General features: G+C 35.5%; 1 protein-coding gene across 5 annotated transcripts in view; it reads right to left on the reverse strand.

Annotated features, from left to right (window-relative positions):
• The window catches only part of CCDC39 (coiled-coil domain 39 molecular ruler complex subunit), an 84,324-nt gene that overhangs the window by 5,225 nt on the left and 61,986 nt on the right, over positions 1-17,113 (reverse strand). For all 5 annotated transcript variants that reach the window (XM_064516648.1, XM_064516646.1, XM_064516647.1 and 2 more), the window contains 13 exons: positions 16,760-16,906; positions 15,569-15,727; positions 14,844-14,936; positions 14,627-14,755; positions 12,702-12,893; positions 10,818-10,921; positions 10,353-10,485; positions 8,167-8,361; positions 7,275-7,439; positions 6,171-6,308; positions 4,539-4,747; positions 2,856-2,979; positions 548-707 (listed from right to left, as the gene is read on the reverse strand). In XM_064516648.1, the coding sequence (XP_064372718.1) occupies positions 548-707; positions 2,856-2,979; positions 4,539-4,747; positions 6,171-6,308; positions 7,275-7,439; positions 8,167-8,361; positions 10,353-10,485; positions 10,818-10,921; positions 12,702-12,893; positions 14,627-14,755; positions 14,844-14,936; positions 15,569-15,679 (1,753 nt within the window). In that variant the 5' untranslated portion in view covers positions 15,680-15,727; positions 16,760-16,906. The remainder of the gene's footprint in view (positions 1-547; positions 708-2,855; positions 2,980-4,538; positions 4,748-6,170; positions 6,309-7,274; positions 7,440-8,166; positions 8,362-10,352; positions 10,486-10,817; positions 10,922-12,701; positions 12,894-14,626; positions 14,756-14,843; positions 14,937-15,568; positions 15,728-16,759; positions 16,907-17,113) is intronic.

The raw sequence follows: 17,113 nt of genomic DNA on the forward strand, positions 1-17,113 counted from the left end.
AGTACAGAGCTGTGCCCAAGCTAGCTCAGTCTACCAAGTGAAGACTGCCAGTGGCACAGCTGTTCCTCTTGTGTTGTTTAAATTAGTAGATACGCATGATGGAGCAGTGCAGCACTGCAGAGAAGTGCTTTTTGTACCGGGCTGGGTGATGTGCCCAGTTTACCCATTAGAGCTATGTACTCAGCTGGGCACTCCTCCCAGTAATGATTTTTTTTCCCTAGTAATGGTCTATATGCTTTGCCTCCTCTTTACTCTTCCTACTCCTGACTTTTCACAATATTTACACAGGCTTAGAGATGTTTACATAAATCAGATGATAGAATGTGAGCATTCGTTAATTCTGTCTTACTGCCCTTTTTTCTGTGCTTAGCTATTCTGCTCCGCCTTGCTGAACAAATCATAGCAACGTGTGAATTACACTCCCTTTTGCTATTGTCGGTTTAGTCTCTGGCTGATTCATTCGCGTGATTGAATTTCCCCAATATATACCAGCTTTATACCATCATCCATAAGTTGCACAGCAAATAGCAATTTCCATTTCACATACTTGTCTCAGTGACTTCCTTGAAAGAGTTTCGGTAATTGCTGTTGCAGTTATTAAGTACATGCAGAGTGTTTTCCAGAGCTACAATTTCTTTTTCAGCTTTGCAGATCTTTGCATCTAAATCATCACCTTCACGTTGAAGTGTTTCCTTTTCCTGTGCAGCCTGAAAATAAAACTGGTATTTTAGGTGACTGAACAAATAGTAAAAGCATTACGATAATTATAAGGAAAAAAATACCAGTAACATGTAGTAGTTAAAATCCTAGTAGATATGGGGACTCATCCATGTGGTTACACTTGGACTGAGATTTCAGCTACTAGGTAAGAGTAGTTACTGGAAAGAGTAGTTATTTACAGTAATTGAAGTTTTTTTAAGGTGTTTCATGTGCACTTCATTATAATTGAGCATCTGCCTCTATACCTAAGCTTACGAAGTCCCAATTAGCAGTATCCATAGTATGTAAAAAGCACAGTTCTCATGTTTTGTCCTAGCGGCATGAACTGCAGCACATGCCCACCCCTTAGTTTCCTTTAACTGCAAAATCCAAGTAAGAGTTGAGTTTGCACATTATATAAACCCACGAAGAAAGTGTTAAAAGCCCTTCAGTTTTTCTGGGAATTATCCACTTGAAAGGCCTCATTAATCTGATCTGTAAGACTGATAAGAAACCCAGCCAGCTGCAGGAGGGAAGTATTTTCTGTAGCCCGTGTATAAAAGATGTATTTTCTGGATTATGATTAGTTGCGACACCTTAAAAGGGACAAGGACTGCAGTGTGGTGTGCATATACAGCTGTGGGAGCTGGAGGAAAGAGACTAAAATGTTTGAGAGACAGGAAAGTTGTCATCACCCTAATGCTTTCGCTATAGCTAAACATCATCTGTCAGAGGCAACCAATGACAGGCTACAGGGAAAGGGGGGGGGGGGGGGAAGTGGAATATGTGTATTAGTGAAGCATCTCAGAGAACTCTTAAATAACTTTTCTTTCCCCTTGAAGTAATGATTTTTGTGTTTCCCCACTGGAATGCCGAGAGGTGAAATTCTATCATCTTGTCAAGGAAAGCGGCGACTGAAGAATTTTCTGTATGCTTTTCAGAGATAATGTGATGTCTAGTAAACTGAATACAATGTCAAGTGGCTACACTGAAGATATCAGTAATGCGGACGGTCTTGCTTTTGCAGATAATGCATACAATGAAGTGCTCTTTTATTTCCTGATGAAGGTAACTGATTTAGCTTACAACTTCTATGTATACCTGGACAATCACCTTTTGATGTTATGCACTTTTCATCCTCTTTGCTACACAGTTGGGGATTAGCAAACAGGTTTCCTTCTTTGAAAGTAAAACGCAAATGCTGTTTTAATGTCAGTAGTACAAAAAAGTATTACAGTTCCAGATGAATGAGATTTTGGAAGGAATAACAGAATATGGATGCTGATTTAGATGGAACTCCTGTAGCCTGCTGAGTAGCAACTCAGAATAAGTTGTCCTGTAGGAAAACCTGCCCAGATGCAACATTGTACTAGGAAAGCTTCTGTCAAAGGCTCTTCTGCTACTCAGAAAATCTAATATTGTGGAAGTACCCCACCACAGTTGTAGAGGGTACCCCCACAGTGACCACAAGGGCTATATTGAGGGTTTCTTGCTTGGATCTCATAGTAACAGAAATATCATCATTTAGAAATTTCTAACTTAAAAGTGAGAAAAAGATGGACTATAGAGCCAAGATGGCTGTTAGAGGCATTCTGATTTAAGAGCAAATCGGACAATTTGTGGATACTCTATAATCAGGCTATTGCATTATGAATAAAGACTGATTTTTTTTTTTTCAGTGAAAGGCTGAAGTGTGCATAGATGATGTGCACAGATGATAAGTTAATGGAGAAAGTTCACATTTTTAAAGGTTTAAAAGCTATATGATGAAATAAATACCTTAAAATAACAGTCTCTGAAGGCTAGAAGAATTTAAGATTGTATCAAACACTCGTTTTCACTTGTGGATGGACTACCACTGAGCCAATAGTACTTCGTGTGACTTTGTAGAAAATTAACGAGCACTGAAGTAAGTACTTGTCGAGATTTTCATACTGCGCCAAATGAAGTCTCTGCGTAAATCAGGACTGACCACAGAGATTAATCTGAAATCTCTGTACTATTTAAATAGCCAACAGTGTCAGATAATGTAAAACAATTAGACTGAAAGTAAACGGTAGATAAGAGGTTGTCTTAGTTACTGTAATAGAGCCCAGGAAAATATATAGCTGAATACTCTACTACCCCAGTCATAAATTATAATGCTAGTAAAATACCTTAATTACATAGTAGGCCTGAGTTTTCTCCTCTTCTCCTTCAGGTGGCATCATGACAACAGTAAGAATTTCATATCTGCGTCTCAGCTTATCGATTTTGTTTAGGCGATCTTGGAATTCAGCACTAATTTATTTTGAGGAAAAATAAATGGGCTGAGAAAATGTTCATCTTGTAGTGTTTTGCAGGCAGTTCTTGTTATAGCAGTTTAAATTACTGGTTTTACTCAAGTATTCTGTCCATGTATTAGGAGGCAGGTATGGTAGCAGTTGAGGTGATACTGTTTTTTGTTGCTCCCTCAGCCACAGTCATTCGTTTTCAGGCTATCTACAGTTTTTCTCTCTCAGTTCTAAAATGAGTCAAATTTACTATCATATTCCAGATCACTGCATTATGAGAGGCTGCGCCACAGTCCTCCCCAGAAAATATTTAAAAGTTTGGCATTTAAATCCTACAGCTGCACAGACTGCCCCCTGCTGATATTATCTTAACATTGCCACTGCTAGATGAAGGTAAGCAACAGCAGGCAACAACCCCAAATCAAATTACATGCAAGTACCAATTAGCTGTGTAATTATCAAAGGAAAAAAACACACAGTCTGCACTCTCGGTGAGCAGTTAAGCTTTAGTCACATTAAATCACCCTAATTTCCTATTGTGTGAGGTGTGGTTAGCAGAGGAGTGAATAAAAAGCCTGCCAGATTTCAGCAACTCAGCTGCTGAAGCTTTGAATTTTGGCTGGATTTAACCACTAACTACAATGTAGATATTGGGAGATCAGAGCTAGACTGTCACAAATACGTTGCATGTTACAGAAGGGAAAAATTGCTTTAAATGTGGCTGCTTTATAAGATGCCTCACTTCTTGCCCACCTATTATGATACAGGAGACAAGTACTGCAGGAGGCTTAAGAATTTTGTTATACAGGACAGGTAATGGAGAGCTCATTTATTTAAAAAAAAAAAAAAAACTTGCGCCAAAGAAATTGCAGTTTTATCAAGCACTTGTGACTAAACCCTCTTTGAAAGCAACTTTTCAAAGTAGTTTGTCAGAGCTCCAGAAATGGTCTTCACATTACCTGATTATTTTGAAAAATTCAGGGTCACACACGTGACCTTTACTTTAAAAAGCTCATGTCTCACTTTGTAAAGTTAAAGTAGCAGCACATCTGCAGCTGCAGTCTCCTCTCAATACTAGAGAGGATCTTTGCTAGCAGGTTAAACAATAATCTTGTCCACCCATGGTACTAGACAGCAGAGACTGAGACATTGTCAAAGACTTAAAACTGCAGGCTTGTTTTTAGAGAAAGGCTAGCAAAAAAGATCCACATCTGGTTCAGTGTATGACTTTGAGCAAGATTTACTTCGTCCTCAATTTCTCTATTGGTGAAACAGAATAAAAAGCTTATCTCTCTGTAAGGAAGTAGCCATGTTGGAGGTGGAAGTTTTAAATTGAAGTTTCAGTTGATCTCAATTGGAGTTTTACATTTAACTTAACATTTTTAGTCATTAACTTAGTAACACAATTGAAGAACAGGGAAAACTAACAGCTCTTTTTTTACTATGCTGAAGGTGGAAAAAAAAACCTGGAGAATGATTAGTTAGGATTTTTAGGGAAACATCTTTCGGTATGTTAAGTTGTACTGCAGTTCTGTGAAGGCGATTTTGAAAGTAAAGAATAATTACCTTATGCGTTGCCGTTCCTGATCCACCAGTCTTATCTGTGAATCTATCATTGCCTTATGAATCTTAATTTCTTCAGTTCTTTCTGCTATCGCTGTCTTTAACTTCAATTTTTGTTTTTCCAGTGAGAGAACTTTCTCTGCCTTATTAGACAGAGTATCTTGAAGACGTTTCAATTCTAGTTTTAAGAGATTGTCTTCAACCATCATCTCCTAACAAATGTCAAAAAAACTCAAAATAAGAAAGTATCCTTTTTTATTAAGATACTTATAAATAAGTTAATGAAAATATAAAGCATCCATTATATCCTCTGTATATATAACTGTAAGACTCATTCTGCTCTGCATTTAAGAATGTTTCTAATTTCTCCTTTGCTAACAGTTTACATGGTGAGTGCTGTATGGGTAAGTGGCTTCCTGAATGGTTTTCTAGAAATTTTTCAGAACCACTAATTCAGATGGAGTTATGTGTCATTAGATGTTTTCATGTACAACTTTCTTTTAATTTAGCATTATGAATTGTGAGAATATAAAGATGATTTTAAAGAAATGAAGCAGACCTTACAAGGAACTTTCTCAAGGCATTAATATCTTAAGCTATTACAGCTGTCTTGGAAAATGTTCTAGATTCTGTATATGTGAGTCATGTTGTATTATGAGCAAATTTATATGTATCAAAGCTCATGAAAAGCAGTCAGTGGTGAACCTCATTAGCATGTGAATACTTTGAATCATTAAAAAACAAAACAAAACCTCTTATGGATCCCAAATTCTGTAACTGTTTTTCTTCTCTGACTTCTCTTATGCCATTGACTTCTTTCCTTTGTTCACCTGAATTTCACCCCCTAAAAAAAGTTCCAGGTTAGGGAAAGAGATGGTTCTGAGGAGCAAGTGCAGCAAGAAGGCCGATAGCAAAACTCTCCTTGCTTTTATTTGGGGGGGGGGTTTCTGTGTTGTCACTGCTATCCTTGAGGAGGGGTAGGGCTTATTGCAGGAAAAATGTTCAGTCATTAGAGGTTCTGGGAACATGATTCCATTTCCCTGTTTTCTGATTCTCAAAAATATAGGGAGGACTTCTGTTTTATTTCTAATTCCTTAATGAATGGGATAGATCAAAACTGTCTCCTGAAAAATCTCAAAATTTAATAAGACTAAGTCAAACTAATCAGCATCACAGATTGAGAATGAAAATTTAATACTGGGAGAAGGCATGCTGGCTAGAAGAAAAACATTTAACTGTGTGAGCTGTTTAATAGGCAACTATGGAGATTTGCAGGTGGGAAGGGGAGCAGAATCATAACGTTGTTTAGTCTGGTCAAAATGCTTGAGCAACAAATAACTACTCTATTTTAAAAGGAACGTTCTCAGGAAAAAAGGTACTCACAAGATGCTTATTGTGGTATAAGCAATATCTGATTAAATTGATAACTTCATTCCCAAATGAACTTTGTGCTGTATACAGAGGAGAAGCAACACTTTGCCTAGTAAGACAATAGCCATGAAAGTGACTTCAAATCAAAGTTTGGGAAGGAAGGTGTGAGCCAAGAAACTGCAGTAGGGTTTCTCATGAGTTTGTGCATTTAAAAAAAAAAAAACACATGCCCTGTGTTAGTAAAGTTGGAAAATAATACTGTACCTGCTTAATAGCTTTAGCTTTTTTCAATTCCTGATCTGATTTCTCATTGAAAAGACTTAGTTCATTTATCTTGGTCATCACACCACTTGTTTCTTCTCCTGTCTTATCCATTGCTCTCTTGATGAAATGGACATCACTCTGTTTCCAAATAAGTTATATTTAATTCATTTCAGTGAATGCAAATTACACCAAAACCTACCAGTTAATTTTAAATGAAATATTTTTAAGTCCTGGAACCAGGGACCATCATCATCTTGTGTCCATATGCTGCTGTGTGGACAGTGCCTTGTGCATTGCAGTCCTGATGCAGACTGCTGTTGCAACATTAATGACAACTGTTGCTTGTTTTATGTGGAGTATAATAATTATTTACACAATATAGATCTTTTGGCTAATAATCCTAATATGAGCATGTAGTTTGGTCTCAATTTTAAAAAAAAAGAAAAAAAAGAACACCCTCCCATGTCTGACCCTGGCTTTTAGGTTTTTAGTTCATCTTCATAAAACCATCTGACTTTGATAAGACTCCAGAGTATTAATAAATTCCTGGAGATCTCTTCCAATCTTTGATTATACTCACTGCTCAAATTTTGCATCTCTTCAAAACTGAACTTTGTGGACACATTTCCAGACATCAGATCTTGTTAGGGCACTGATCTCTAGTTAAAGGGCCTGCCTATAAGCAGTTTCTTTCCCTCTGATTGATGTAATTTTTTCTTAACTTTTGCTTTGAGAAGGCAGTCATGACTATTTTATTAAAAACCTGACTTTTCTTATGTAAAGAAGAAATCTGTATGGTTTCTCTTTGAAAGGGTTTTCAAAACATGGGCTAAAATGTAGCTGACTGATATATACAGTTGCTTCATATACATTACAATAAGAAACTAACTTGGCCACAGAATAACTGATTGGTTCACCTCTGCAAGAAAGTAACTGTACAGTAATGATGTACTTTCTGGAAGCTGCAGGGAAAGTGTGAGATGCGAAGTTATCTGTATGGCTTACACATATTTAAATCTAGTACCAAGTTATTAATAAGAAATTTACTTAATTCATTGATGTTTCTAGAACTTGCACAGAAAACCTGATGTTCTAGGAAGTTACCTGAAGTTTCTTGTGTTGCGCATGTAAAACGTTATATGTATTTTTCTTTTCTTCTAAGGTTTTCTTAAGTTCAGCAACTTTTGCTTCCAGAACTTGTTTTTCATCTGCATTCACCTCCCCTTCTAACCGTGACAGCCGTCTCTCTACTTGCTGAATATAAAAATCCTGTTAAAATAATTTAAAAGAATAAATTAGCAGAGTCTGAGATAAGCAATTATAGCCTTTCCATAAAGCTAAAACAGGAGATATAAACTTGGAACTAGACGTTGGCTTAAGGACAGTCACCTAATTAAGCTATTGTTTTATAATAATCTATGGCTTATAAACCTCATTAATGTGAAACAGTAGCAAAAATGTTCTTAGATGACTGATGTGCAATGATGGTTCAGGAGTAATCTTCTAGAAGAGTAACAAAGCATACCCAGCAAAGTCTGCTGCAGGGAAGCTTACAGTGGAGTTGCTATCTTGCTGTTACCAGCGGATGTTGATGTAAAAGGGCAAATTTTCAAAGTGGTGCATAGGAAATATGCACAAAATCCAATTAGTAAATAACAGGATTTTGGCATGTACCTCTTGTATCGCTTTAAAAATTTACCCTGAGGTGCCTGTGGTTCAGAGGGATCAAAGTAAAGAATTGATTTGAGAAATTAGTGGGAAAAGGAGAAGATCCAAAAATAATGAAATGCACATGCACGCAACATAGGTGATATAGAGCAGCTTTCAGTTATTTCAGTTTTATTCACACATCTAGAGACAGAAATGCAGACTTTAAATTAATACTGCACAGAATTTCTGACAAAGTAACATATTGGTAAAGATTACAGGACTCAAGCTATTTACTCTCATTAGCCCTAAGGAACAATAATAAAGTGAAGGCTTGTTAACATTTTACCTGGTTATACATTATTTCCTGTTGTCTTAATGCATCCGCATCAAGTCTACGCAGGTGACTGTTAAGATTTTTAAGTGATGTTCGACTTCCCTCAATTTCTGCCACAACACACTTCTCCTTATCCTTCTGCACCTTTAACTCTTGAGTTTTCTTGAAATGTAGGTCCTTCAAATGGTTCATTTCTGTTTCTTTTTCCTGATGACAAATTAATGATTGAGTACGTAAGTTCTGAGGAATGATTTGCCTTCATTATTCATATATAGGGAGATTTAAAAAAAAAATACACATTAATAGGAATGTGGAATTTCACAGATCATTTATATTTGACCTTCATTTAGTAATCTCACTTGCATATTTAAATGCAAGTATTTAATAGAAATTGTTTCTTTTCCTTTAAGTGAGGTTGTCAGTATAAAGAGATGTTAAATAAGCCCCACTATGCAACAGTGCTCTACCACAGATTTAAGAGGGAGAGGTATTAGAGGACTAAAGCAAAAAATGGTGAGATTTCATCCACATTGTTCCTGTAAATATCTCTTCACAGTAAATTAATAGATGCAGCAAATAGACGTGTGTCTAATGTTGATGGAAAGCATGCTTCTGACTAATACATTACAGACATTGTTCAAGGACAGTTCATCCTAGTTAAAATATTACCCTAAAGCTGTAGAGCTGCCTAGCTCAATGTCATCTCGGGTTATCCGCCACAGATGCGAGTAAAGAAACTCTGCTAATGGTTTAGCCACCCTGGTAAAAGTCTTAAGGGGGAAGCAAATAAGGTTTTCAGTTTAATGAAGTGTTATATCATTCCGGCTTGTTTTTATAGTCTCTGAAAAAAAACAAAACATTTAGAGTAAGGCCTATAATTTAAGAAACTCTATAAAACAAAGATTTCCCCTTTCTAGTTTATGTATGTATATTTAAAATGCATAGTTAATGTATGTAAGGTTAGTAAGTTTGAAAAATAAGACTCAGAATCCACTACAAGGGATTGTTTCACATAGATGCTGCAGGAAACAATACAAAAAGGAAAAAATGAGAGTACGGTGGTGTGCTGTAGATACAGTTTTGTTGTCACTTGCGGAAGAACACCTGCTCTGTCACATTCATGTAACCTGGTCAAAGCTTTAACATATCCAATAGCTAATCGTCCAGCAAAATGCAAAATTTGTATCAAATCAGTCAGAAGCTAAACAGTAAAATACTCTAAAAGAATTAGCAAATCGGGAAAGAGTAGAGTCATAATTAGACATACTACAGGAGAAATACAGGCATTTTACAAATTGTACATGCTACTTCCCAAATCAAAATCTTCATCCATCATGAAAATGGAATCTGAGGTTAGCCAGTAATTATTTAGTAGTCCACAACATTAAAAAACAAGTTAAATTTATCAGAATATCATGTAGTAGAATTGAAAAAATAAAAAAAAAAGGACTGGACTAGCTAAATCTGATTTAAAACATTTCAAAAATGTTTTAATCCAGATTTGCCAAAATCATAACACTGCAGGATTTAAAATTTTGGTGGTGTTTTACTAAAACCAAGAAGTGTTCAGCAGAAACATTACTGAGAAGTCATCCTGACAAGTTTTTCACTCCTTAGGAATCTTGTTAGGAAACTGATAGCTTAAAAATTCAAGGCCCCTGGCTCCTTAGCAACTCATGAAGCAGAGTGTTTGGAGACAGGAATGCCAGATCGAGCTAAGCAGAATACAAGATAAAATGTTTTTCAGTATTGTTACAAAGCAGAAGAACGTTACCTCCTCTAAGCTTCCAACACTTCAGTGAAAAGCTTTTTTTCAGTCAAATCAGGAAGCTGCAAGTAACTGATGGTACAGATGTAAATGTACTGTTCAGTAAGAATATGCAGTCTGCATACTGGTTTTATATATGATACGTAAAAAGACGATTCCATAATCCTTCCCACAGTATTATGTTTATCCTCTGTTAATACATGGGGACACATTTTCTAAATTACTAGGATCACTTACTTTTCTCTAGAGTTTTCCCAATGCAGATATTGACCCAGCTATATCCTGATTACTTCATTGTTTGAGATGAAGTAGCTACTTGTCATATTAATATCTACATTCCATTCTAATCCATAAATAAGCATTTGTTCTACATAGAATTTGCAAAGTTCAAATGAATCCTCATTTGCAGAAATTATTTACAACATCCTACCTTGACAATTTTCTCTTCTTCCTTTAGTATTTCTTCCATTCTCAAAGCTTTCTCTTCTGAAGTCAGTGTTTGCTTGGTCACAAGCTTCAGTTTATTGGAAAGACTTGCATTTTGTTCTTTAAGAGAGGTTAATCTAAACAAAATTACATGATGTATCAAGTTAAACTAAAGATTGCACATAAAACTCTGCTAAAACTAAGTAGCCTATCTTACTGAGCAGTTGTGTAATAAAACAGGCTAAACTTGAATGTATGATAACCAAGGACTTATTCAGATTTTACATCTGCTTTGAAAAACAAGGATTACCAGGAGTTTTTCCAAGTTGCACAGTGCAGGAAACTACAGGATGTGAAACAACCAGAAAATTGGATGCTTTAATAAACATTATTTAAAGTTCTTTGCTCAATCAAGGATCTGATTACATCACTAACTCTTACAAACTGTTTCTAAAGGTCTGTTTCTTACCTGGATTTTTTTTTCTGAATTTCTTTCTTCAGATTGGCTACTTGTATTCTCGAAGAGTCTAGATCAGAAGTAGTTCTTGCCACAGTGCATTTCAAAGTGTTCAGCTAATAAATTAAATAAGAGTTTGATTGCTCCATTTTGTACTTTGGTACATGTTAGGCCCCTTAAAATTGTAAGTAAGTGTTCTATTTATTGAAAAGTATTCCATTTCTTTTAACAGTTTTCTAAATGAAAAGTGCTGCAAATTCTGAGCTGGTGTAAATCAGCACAGCTAGTAGAGTCAGTAAACTAATTCATATCATCTGATTACTGGGCCAAAAATACTTAATTATGAAGGTTACAGGATGAATTATGAAGTAGCTGTAGGCTGCAACCCTTGTCCAACAGCATTTGTTGGAGTGCAACCAAGCTTCTATAGAGCATATCTCATTTTGATGAGGTTCTTTGTAACCATGGATACCCTTATATACCTAATTACTATTTCTAGTCCAAACTTCCTTGAGTATATAGAACTATTTTGATTAAGATACGAGAAGGCTGTTAAGAACAAAAACAAGCAGACATCTCATTTGGTAAATAATACATGACAACATAAATAGGATAGGAACACTTGTACTTTAGAAGTAGCTCGTTAGTCTTCACAGTATCACTTAACTGCGTGTGATTGTCTTCACTTTCACAGATGAAGAAACCTCATAACCTGTTCAAAAGTATATAGCAGGTTTCTCACTGTATCAGAGTGAACTGCAAGTCTCAGATTCTTTCTGTTTCTCAGTTACATCCCACAGAGGCTCTGACACCCAACAGTGGGAGATTATTCTCATTAACACATTATGTAGCATTAATTGTGGACATCTTGAAGGACCTCACAGGTTAGAGAGAAAAACCTGCCAATTCCGTGAATCCTTAAATGTCCACAAAGTATAGGTAATCTAGGAGTCTACAGCTTATGAGCTGCCTGAGGAATCTGGCCCCCAAAGCCCACTGCCATTTTCCTCCAGATTGGAACCTCTGAGTGAGGGGGGGTTTTGGTCATGTAGAATATGAATAATTTAATGAGAATATCAGTTTATGAACCAGCTACTACAGGCAAGTTATCCAAATTTAAAGCCACAACAAATGCGCAGATATTTTTGAATCACTGAGCTTGCCGAAAGCCCAGACAGTGTTACTGTTTTCCTGTTAACAGAAAAGTAATACAAGTGTATCCTTTCTTAGCAGACTCAGGAGATTTAAATTACCTCTGAGAACTATTTGTACAAGCATTTAAGAAATCTAGCAATGCAGCTCATTCCTAATGCTAAGTACAGATTAAATATAATAGCTAACAGAATCAAGCACAGCTTGTTCATTAGGACAGCCCTCTCATACTGCCTCTTGATTAGACAGCTATATGGAAAATGTTTTTTTTTTTCCAGTAACTTTAACATAACTACAAGGACTATCAACACTTATTTCTCAGAGCACAGGATAACAATTGCTTGGAATCCAGAAGAGATTTCTCTCATCTTTATATAATACTGCAGTCTGCATATGCTAAAAGCAAGACACACCTTCTGAAGCATCTAATAGCGTTATACAATTCAAGAGAAAATTCATCCATCTTATGCCAACACAATAGAGAATACAAGGTAATCTCAGTGGTTGTGCTTTTGCTCTTCTTCAGTGCTATCAGTGAAGGGATTAAGTTCAGGATTCAGATTCCAGCAATCAAGAGTAGGCTGGGAGGAACAGACTTTCTGTCATATAATTAAGAGTGTAGTTTAAGAATAGAGAAAAGTAGTTTTTATTCCTATGTTTCATCTATCTAGTTAGAAGTGAAAGATTTTTTCAGTCTGTTTTTCTAAACTATTTGGTCATCATTGGTCATTTTGGTCATCATACCTCATCCTGCAGCTGAACTCTGTAAGTATCCTGGGTTTGATACTCATTTCGGAGGCTAGTAGCTTCCCGCTCAGCAGAAGAAATTGTCTTTTCATATTCCGCATTATTAACAGTTTCAGTTACCAAAAAGGAGGTCTTCTCTTTGAGCACAGTTTCTTTTTCTCGCATCTCCTGTTTTATCTCTGTTACTAACTAGCAGAATAAAAACATTTTAGACTTGCTTGCATTAGTTAAGATGCTTTGCATTAATAAAAGGTACAGGCAGAAGACAGATTGCTGTTAAGACTTCTCTTTGCATGAGACAGCCTAGTTGTCACACCATTCTAAAATTACTTTATTCCATTGGTATATCGTAACACAAAAATACTGCAAATGTTTTGGATTGGCCACTTCCAAAATATTATTCCAATAATTTCTTTTTATTAAAACATGATCTTATACACCTCCATGAAATAATTTTGATTGATTGCCTAAAAAAAAAAAGAACTATGTGAATGGAACTTCAGATGGATCTGAAGTGGTAGAAAAACAAGAGTGAAATTGCAAGGGGATGCTTATCTAAGCAGACATATTTTTAGCTGTTCAGTGGAAATTATGTATTTTTAAAAGTGAAGTAAAAGATTAAGTTAAGTTACTGGGAAAACTATACCATAGCTCTAAAGTGAAACAAAATATATTTACAAAAGCATCAGTAAGACTACTCTCTGGACTACTAATGTACGGCAGGGTGGCCAGAATTTTCTTTTTTGGTCTGTTATAGGAATCTTATAACTTGAGATACCATAAAATAAATACAACATTTTGCAGCTAAATTAGACCATTCTATTCTCTGTTCAGTAGTATTCCTCCTGGCATGTTATTTTCTATTATTACATTTTTAAGTGTTACATCTTAAGCCTGTTCAAACCATATTTCTGCCTGGTATGCCTAATACCCATATGGACAACATCCAAAGAAGTTCTAATCTTTCAGCAGGAAAATGTCATACTAGCAGAGTGAAGATTTGAGATAGAAGCTTCTTGTAGATGCATTTATACTCCTCCCCCTTCAAAAAAGCCACTGTTTGGAATCCACATTTATAATATTTCCATGCATGTGATCCATACAGCGTTTTCTGTTGCATCTGTTCTAGTGCCCTTCAAAACTTTGAGGCGTTCATACCTCTCCTGACAAAGTCAGGATAAAATATACTTTATTTGTTCCTCTTTCCATTTTAACATCTGTCCTTAAGACAGTGAGGAAAAAAGATGAAGACTGTATCTTTTAGAAATTAATACTAACTTGTAATACCCGACAGCATCTTTTTTGATTTGAAGAGTGCTGTTGCTTCTCTGGATTTGCAGGACGTACTTAGGGACCAATTTTTAATTTCAATATGATTATTTATCATAATTTTGACAGAAATAGTAGGCATGCATTTGTTCATGGAGGTAGAAATTTTAATTCCTCCCAGTTCTAAATGTTCACTATTTTATTTTGTTTTTTATATCACAGCACAGACACAGAATTCCCTCACTGCAGTTTATTTGTCCTCATGTGCTGAGAAACAACACTCCATCTTGTTGCTTCTTAGATCAGACAGAAAAAGCAGTACTAAAACTGGCACGCTTTGCATCTTCCAATGACCCTGAGACTGAAAATTAAACCTTATCTAGTATCAAGCAGAGCACCATTACTTACACTGAGAGATACTTCTTTCATAATAAAGGTAGTATCTGATAATAAAATTCATCAAAACAATGCACTGCTTTTGCATACCTCTCTGTAATACCTGAACTGTGAAACAGTTTAATAAAATACAGAGGTCACAAGAATGCTGTACACCTAAAAGACTGTTGATCTATGTGTGAGTAGCAAAATTTCAACCAATTTTACACATAAAAAAGTAGGCCCAATATATAGAACAGTCAACAACAGAGTTTTACCATAGCACAGTGATCAATCTGTTGATCTCTTCTTTGCATCTGTTCTATTGCATTCTCCCACTGCCTGATGACTTCTTGCCTTTCCTGATGAACTCTGCGAAAATCTTCAGCTGTCTTGTCAAGCTCTATCTGTTTAAAAGGAAGGACCGCTATGATTTCTGATTTAAGACAAAAAATCATAGATAGCAATAAATCTTCAAGAACTTTAAGCACAAACCTGAGCTGTTACGGTTTCTGTAAACTCATTATCAAGAGCTCTGCGTTTCTGATTTGCTTGCATGGTCAGCTTTTCTACTTGGAGTGTTAGTGCCTGAAATGAAATGATACGAAAGGATGATGTATTTAATAATGATTATGTAATGTCCTATACATTTTTAAAGTTCTGCTACAATTAAGGGTGGAAAACAACCATTATGAAATCTGAACTTGTGACTGGAGTGTCTGTTTATACTGTCTTCCATTACTCTAGACAGTTTTACTCAAACAGCCTTACTTTATCCTCAGTAATATTAATAAATTCAGTTCTAATGGGAAAAATCTACGTTACCTATACATATATGGCATGCATTTTTTAAACAAATTCCACACTTGATTCAGTGTGAAGTTGTGTTTACAACTGGTGGCACAGTTTTCTAATGACCACTAGAAATTACTATTATTTTTACACCTTCTTATCTAGGTAAAAATAAAACTTAAATTTTACCCAGAAGAACAACAAAATTAATGTCTTTCACCCTTGTAAAACCTAATCTCTCTGACCTTTAAAATGAGCCTTATATGGAATTCCACTGTTGCGCTAAATGGAAACCATCATATTTTAAAAGTGCTGTTGCACAAAATCTCATCTCAGTCTTATTTGACTTGACAATATAACAAAGTCTTTAGATGCTAAAAATAGGTCTCTGGTTTTGTTTCTACAAAATTGCTATCGGATCTACTTACTCCTAGTTTCCCTTCATCTTGTTGTGCATACTTCTGGATTGTGACAGCATCATTATCTTTACGATTTGATTCCTCTATCCAACTCTCCAAAACTTCCTCATCACAGTTCATCTGTTGTCTTAAGTCTTCCAGCTTCTTAGTGGTTTTGCTTATATTATTCTAATATAATTTGAGATAAATTAAGGGGTTAATGTTAAATGTCTAATAAATTCTGTGAATATTAATTGAAACAACCAGTTCAAGCTTCCATAGGAACTTAAGTTTACAGAGATCTTATTGTCAACAGAGTTGATAAGTTATGCTTTCTTTTTTTATTCAGTAAGTTACCACAGATCAAAAATGCAAATTATTTTAAACAGAAAAGTCAACCTCTGGCAAGATATATCTATTTTATTAATATCGTATGGTAAAGTTTCTCCCTCAGACACTAAGGCCCAATTTTAACATCCTTATCCCGCAAATCACTTTACACATGGTCTTGCATGACTGTAAAGAGACTTCCTGATATGAATATGATAGAATCTGGATCCAGCTGAATAGCAAGGCCATCTTGATCCAGCTTACCTTTTGAGAGACTGGAGACCGTAAACAGACTTAATGAGAAAAAAAGAGCATAAAGAATTAAAAAAACCACAATTTAAACAATTCAAAGAAAGAAAAGATAGTTCTGTAAAATAAGTAAGAACTGTAATTAGGTAACATACCTAATAACCTAAGTTTTTAATTCTTGAAAAAATGCAACAAGTTTTTCATGGAGGAAAAAAGATTTGCCACCAGCAATGTAAGTTTTAATGTATAAAAAATATACCTGCAAGAATTAACAAGATGGTGATATGGAAATGTGTCTGTGCATCTGGCATTAAGAATACCTCTGTTGATACCCCACCTTTATAGCTTTGAGAGTGATTCTCACCAGTATTCATCACACTCAGTTCCTGAGTTTTTGATTGTGCTAACTGTATTGAAAGATTAAAGTCTTTCAGTATCTGGTTAATATTTGCTAAGTCTTGTCCAGTCTATGCAAGGAGTTTCTCAATGTCATTCTGTGCACACAGTGAAAAGCAAATATAGATCACTTTTAGTTTATAAGTTTTACTTACAAATAACTTTGACTTCTGTAAGTGAGCACAAAAGAAATTCATAAAAATTAATTGCAATATGGAAGTTCTCTTAAAACTTTTTAAACCTTACTTCTTGACTGTTTTTCTTTTCTCTTAAGGAAACTATCTCATCTTCCAGTCGTTTAATCTCACTTTTGAGACGTCCACATTCTCTCTCCGCAAGGGCTTTAAAGTGTTGTTCAGTTTCAATTTCATTCTCTCTGGCTCTGTAGAGAGACTAGAGAATAATACAATACAGCATTCTACAGTGAATAACAGACCTTTATCACTAAAAAAGCATTTTATGTACAACCAAATCAGAACTCAGAAATGGTCTGATTTTGATTTAAATACAGAAAATTTCAGAGTAACTTTAGTGTTCAGATTTTAGTATCTCAAATACTGTACTATACCACCTGCACTGCATCAGATACTCACAATCAAC

Source organism: Dromaius novaehollandiae, chromosome 9 (assembly GCF_036370855.1).
Source record: "Dromaius novaehollandiae isolate bDroNov1 chromosome 9, bDroNov1.hap1, whole genome shotgun sequence".
In the NCBI taxonomy this organism is placed as follows: Eukaryota; Metazoa; Chordata; class Aves; order Casuariiformes; family Dromaiidae; genus Dromaius; species Dromaius novaehollandiae.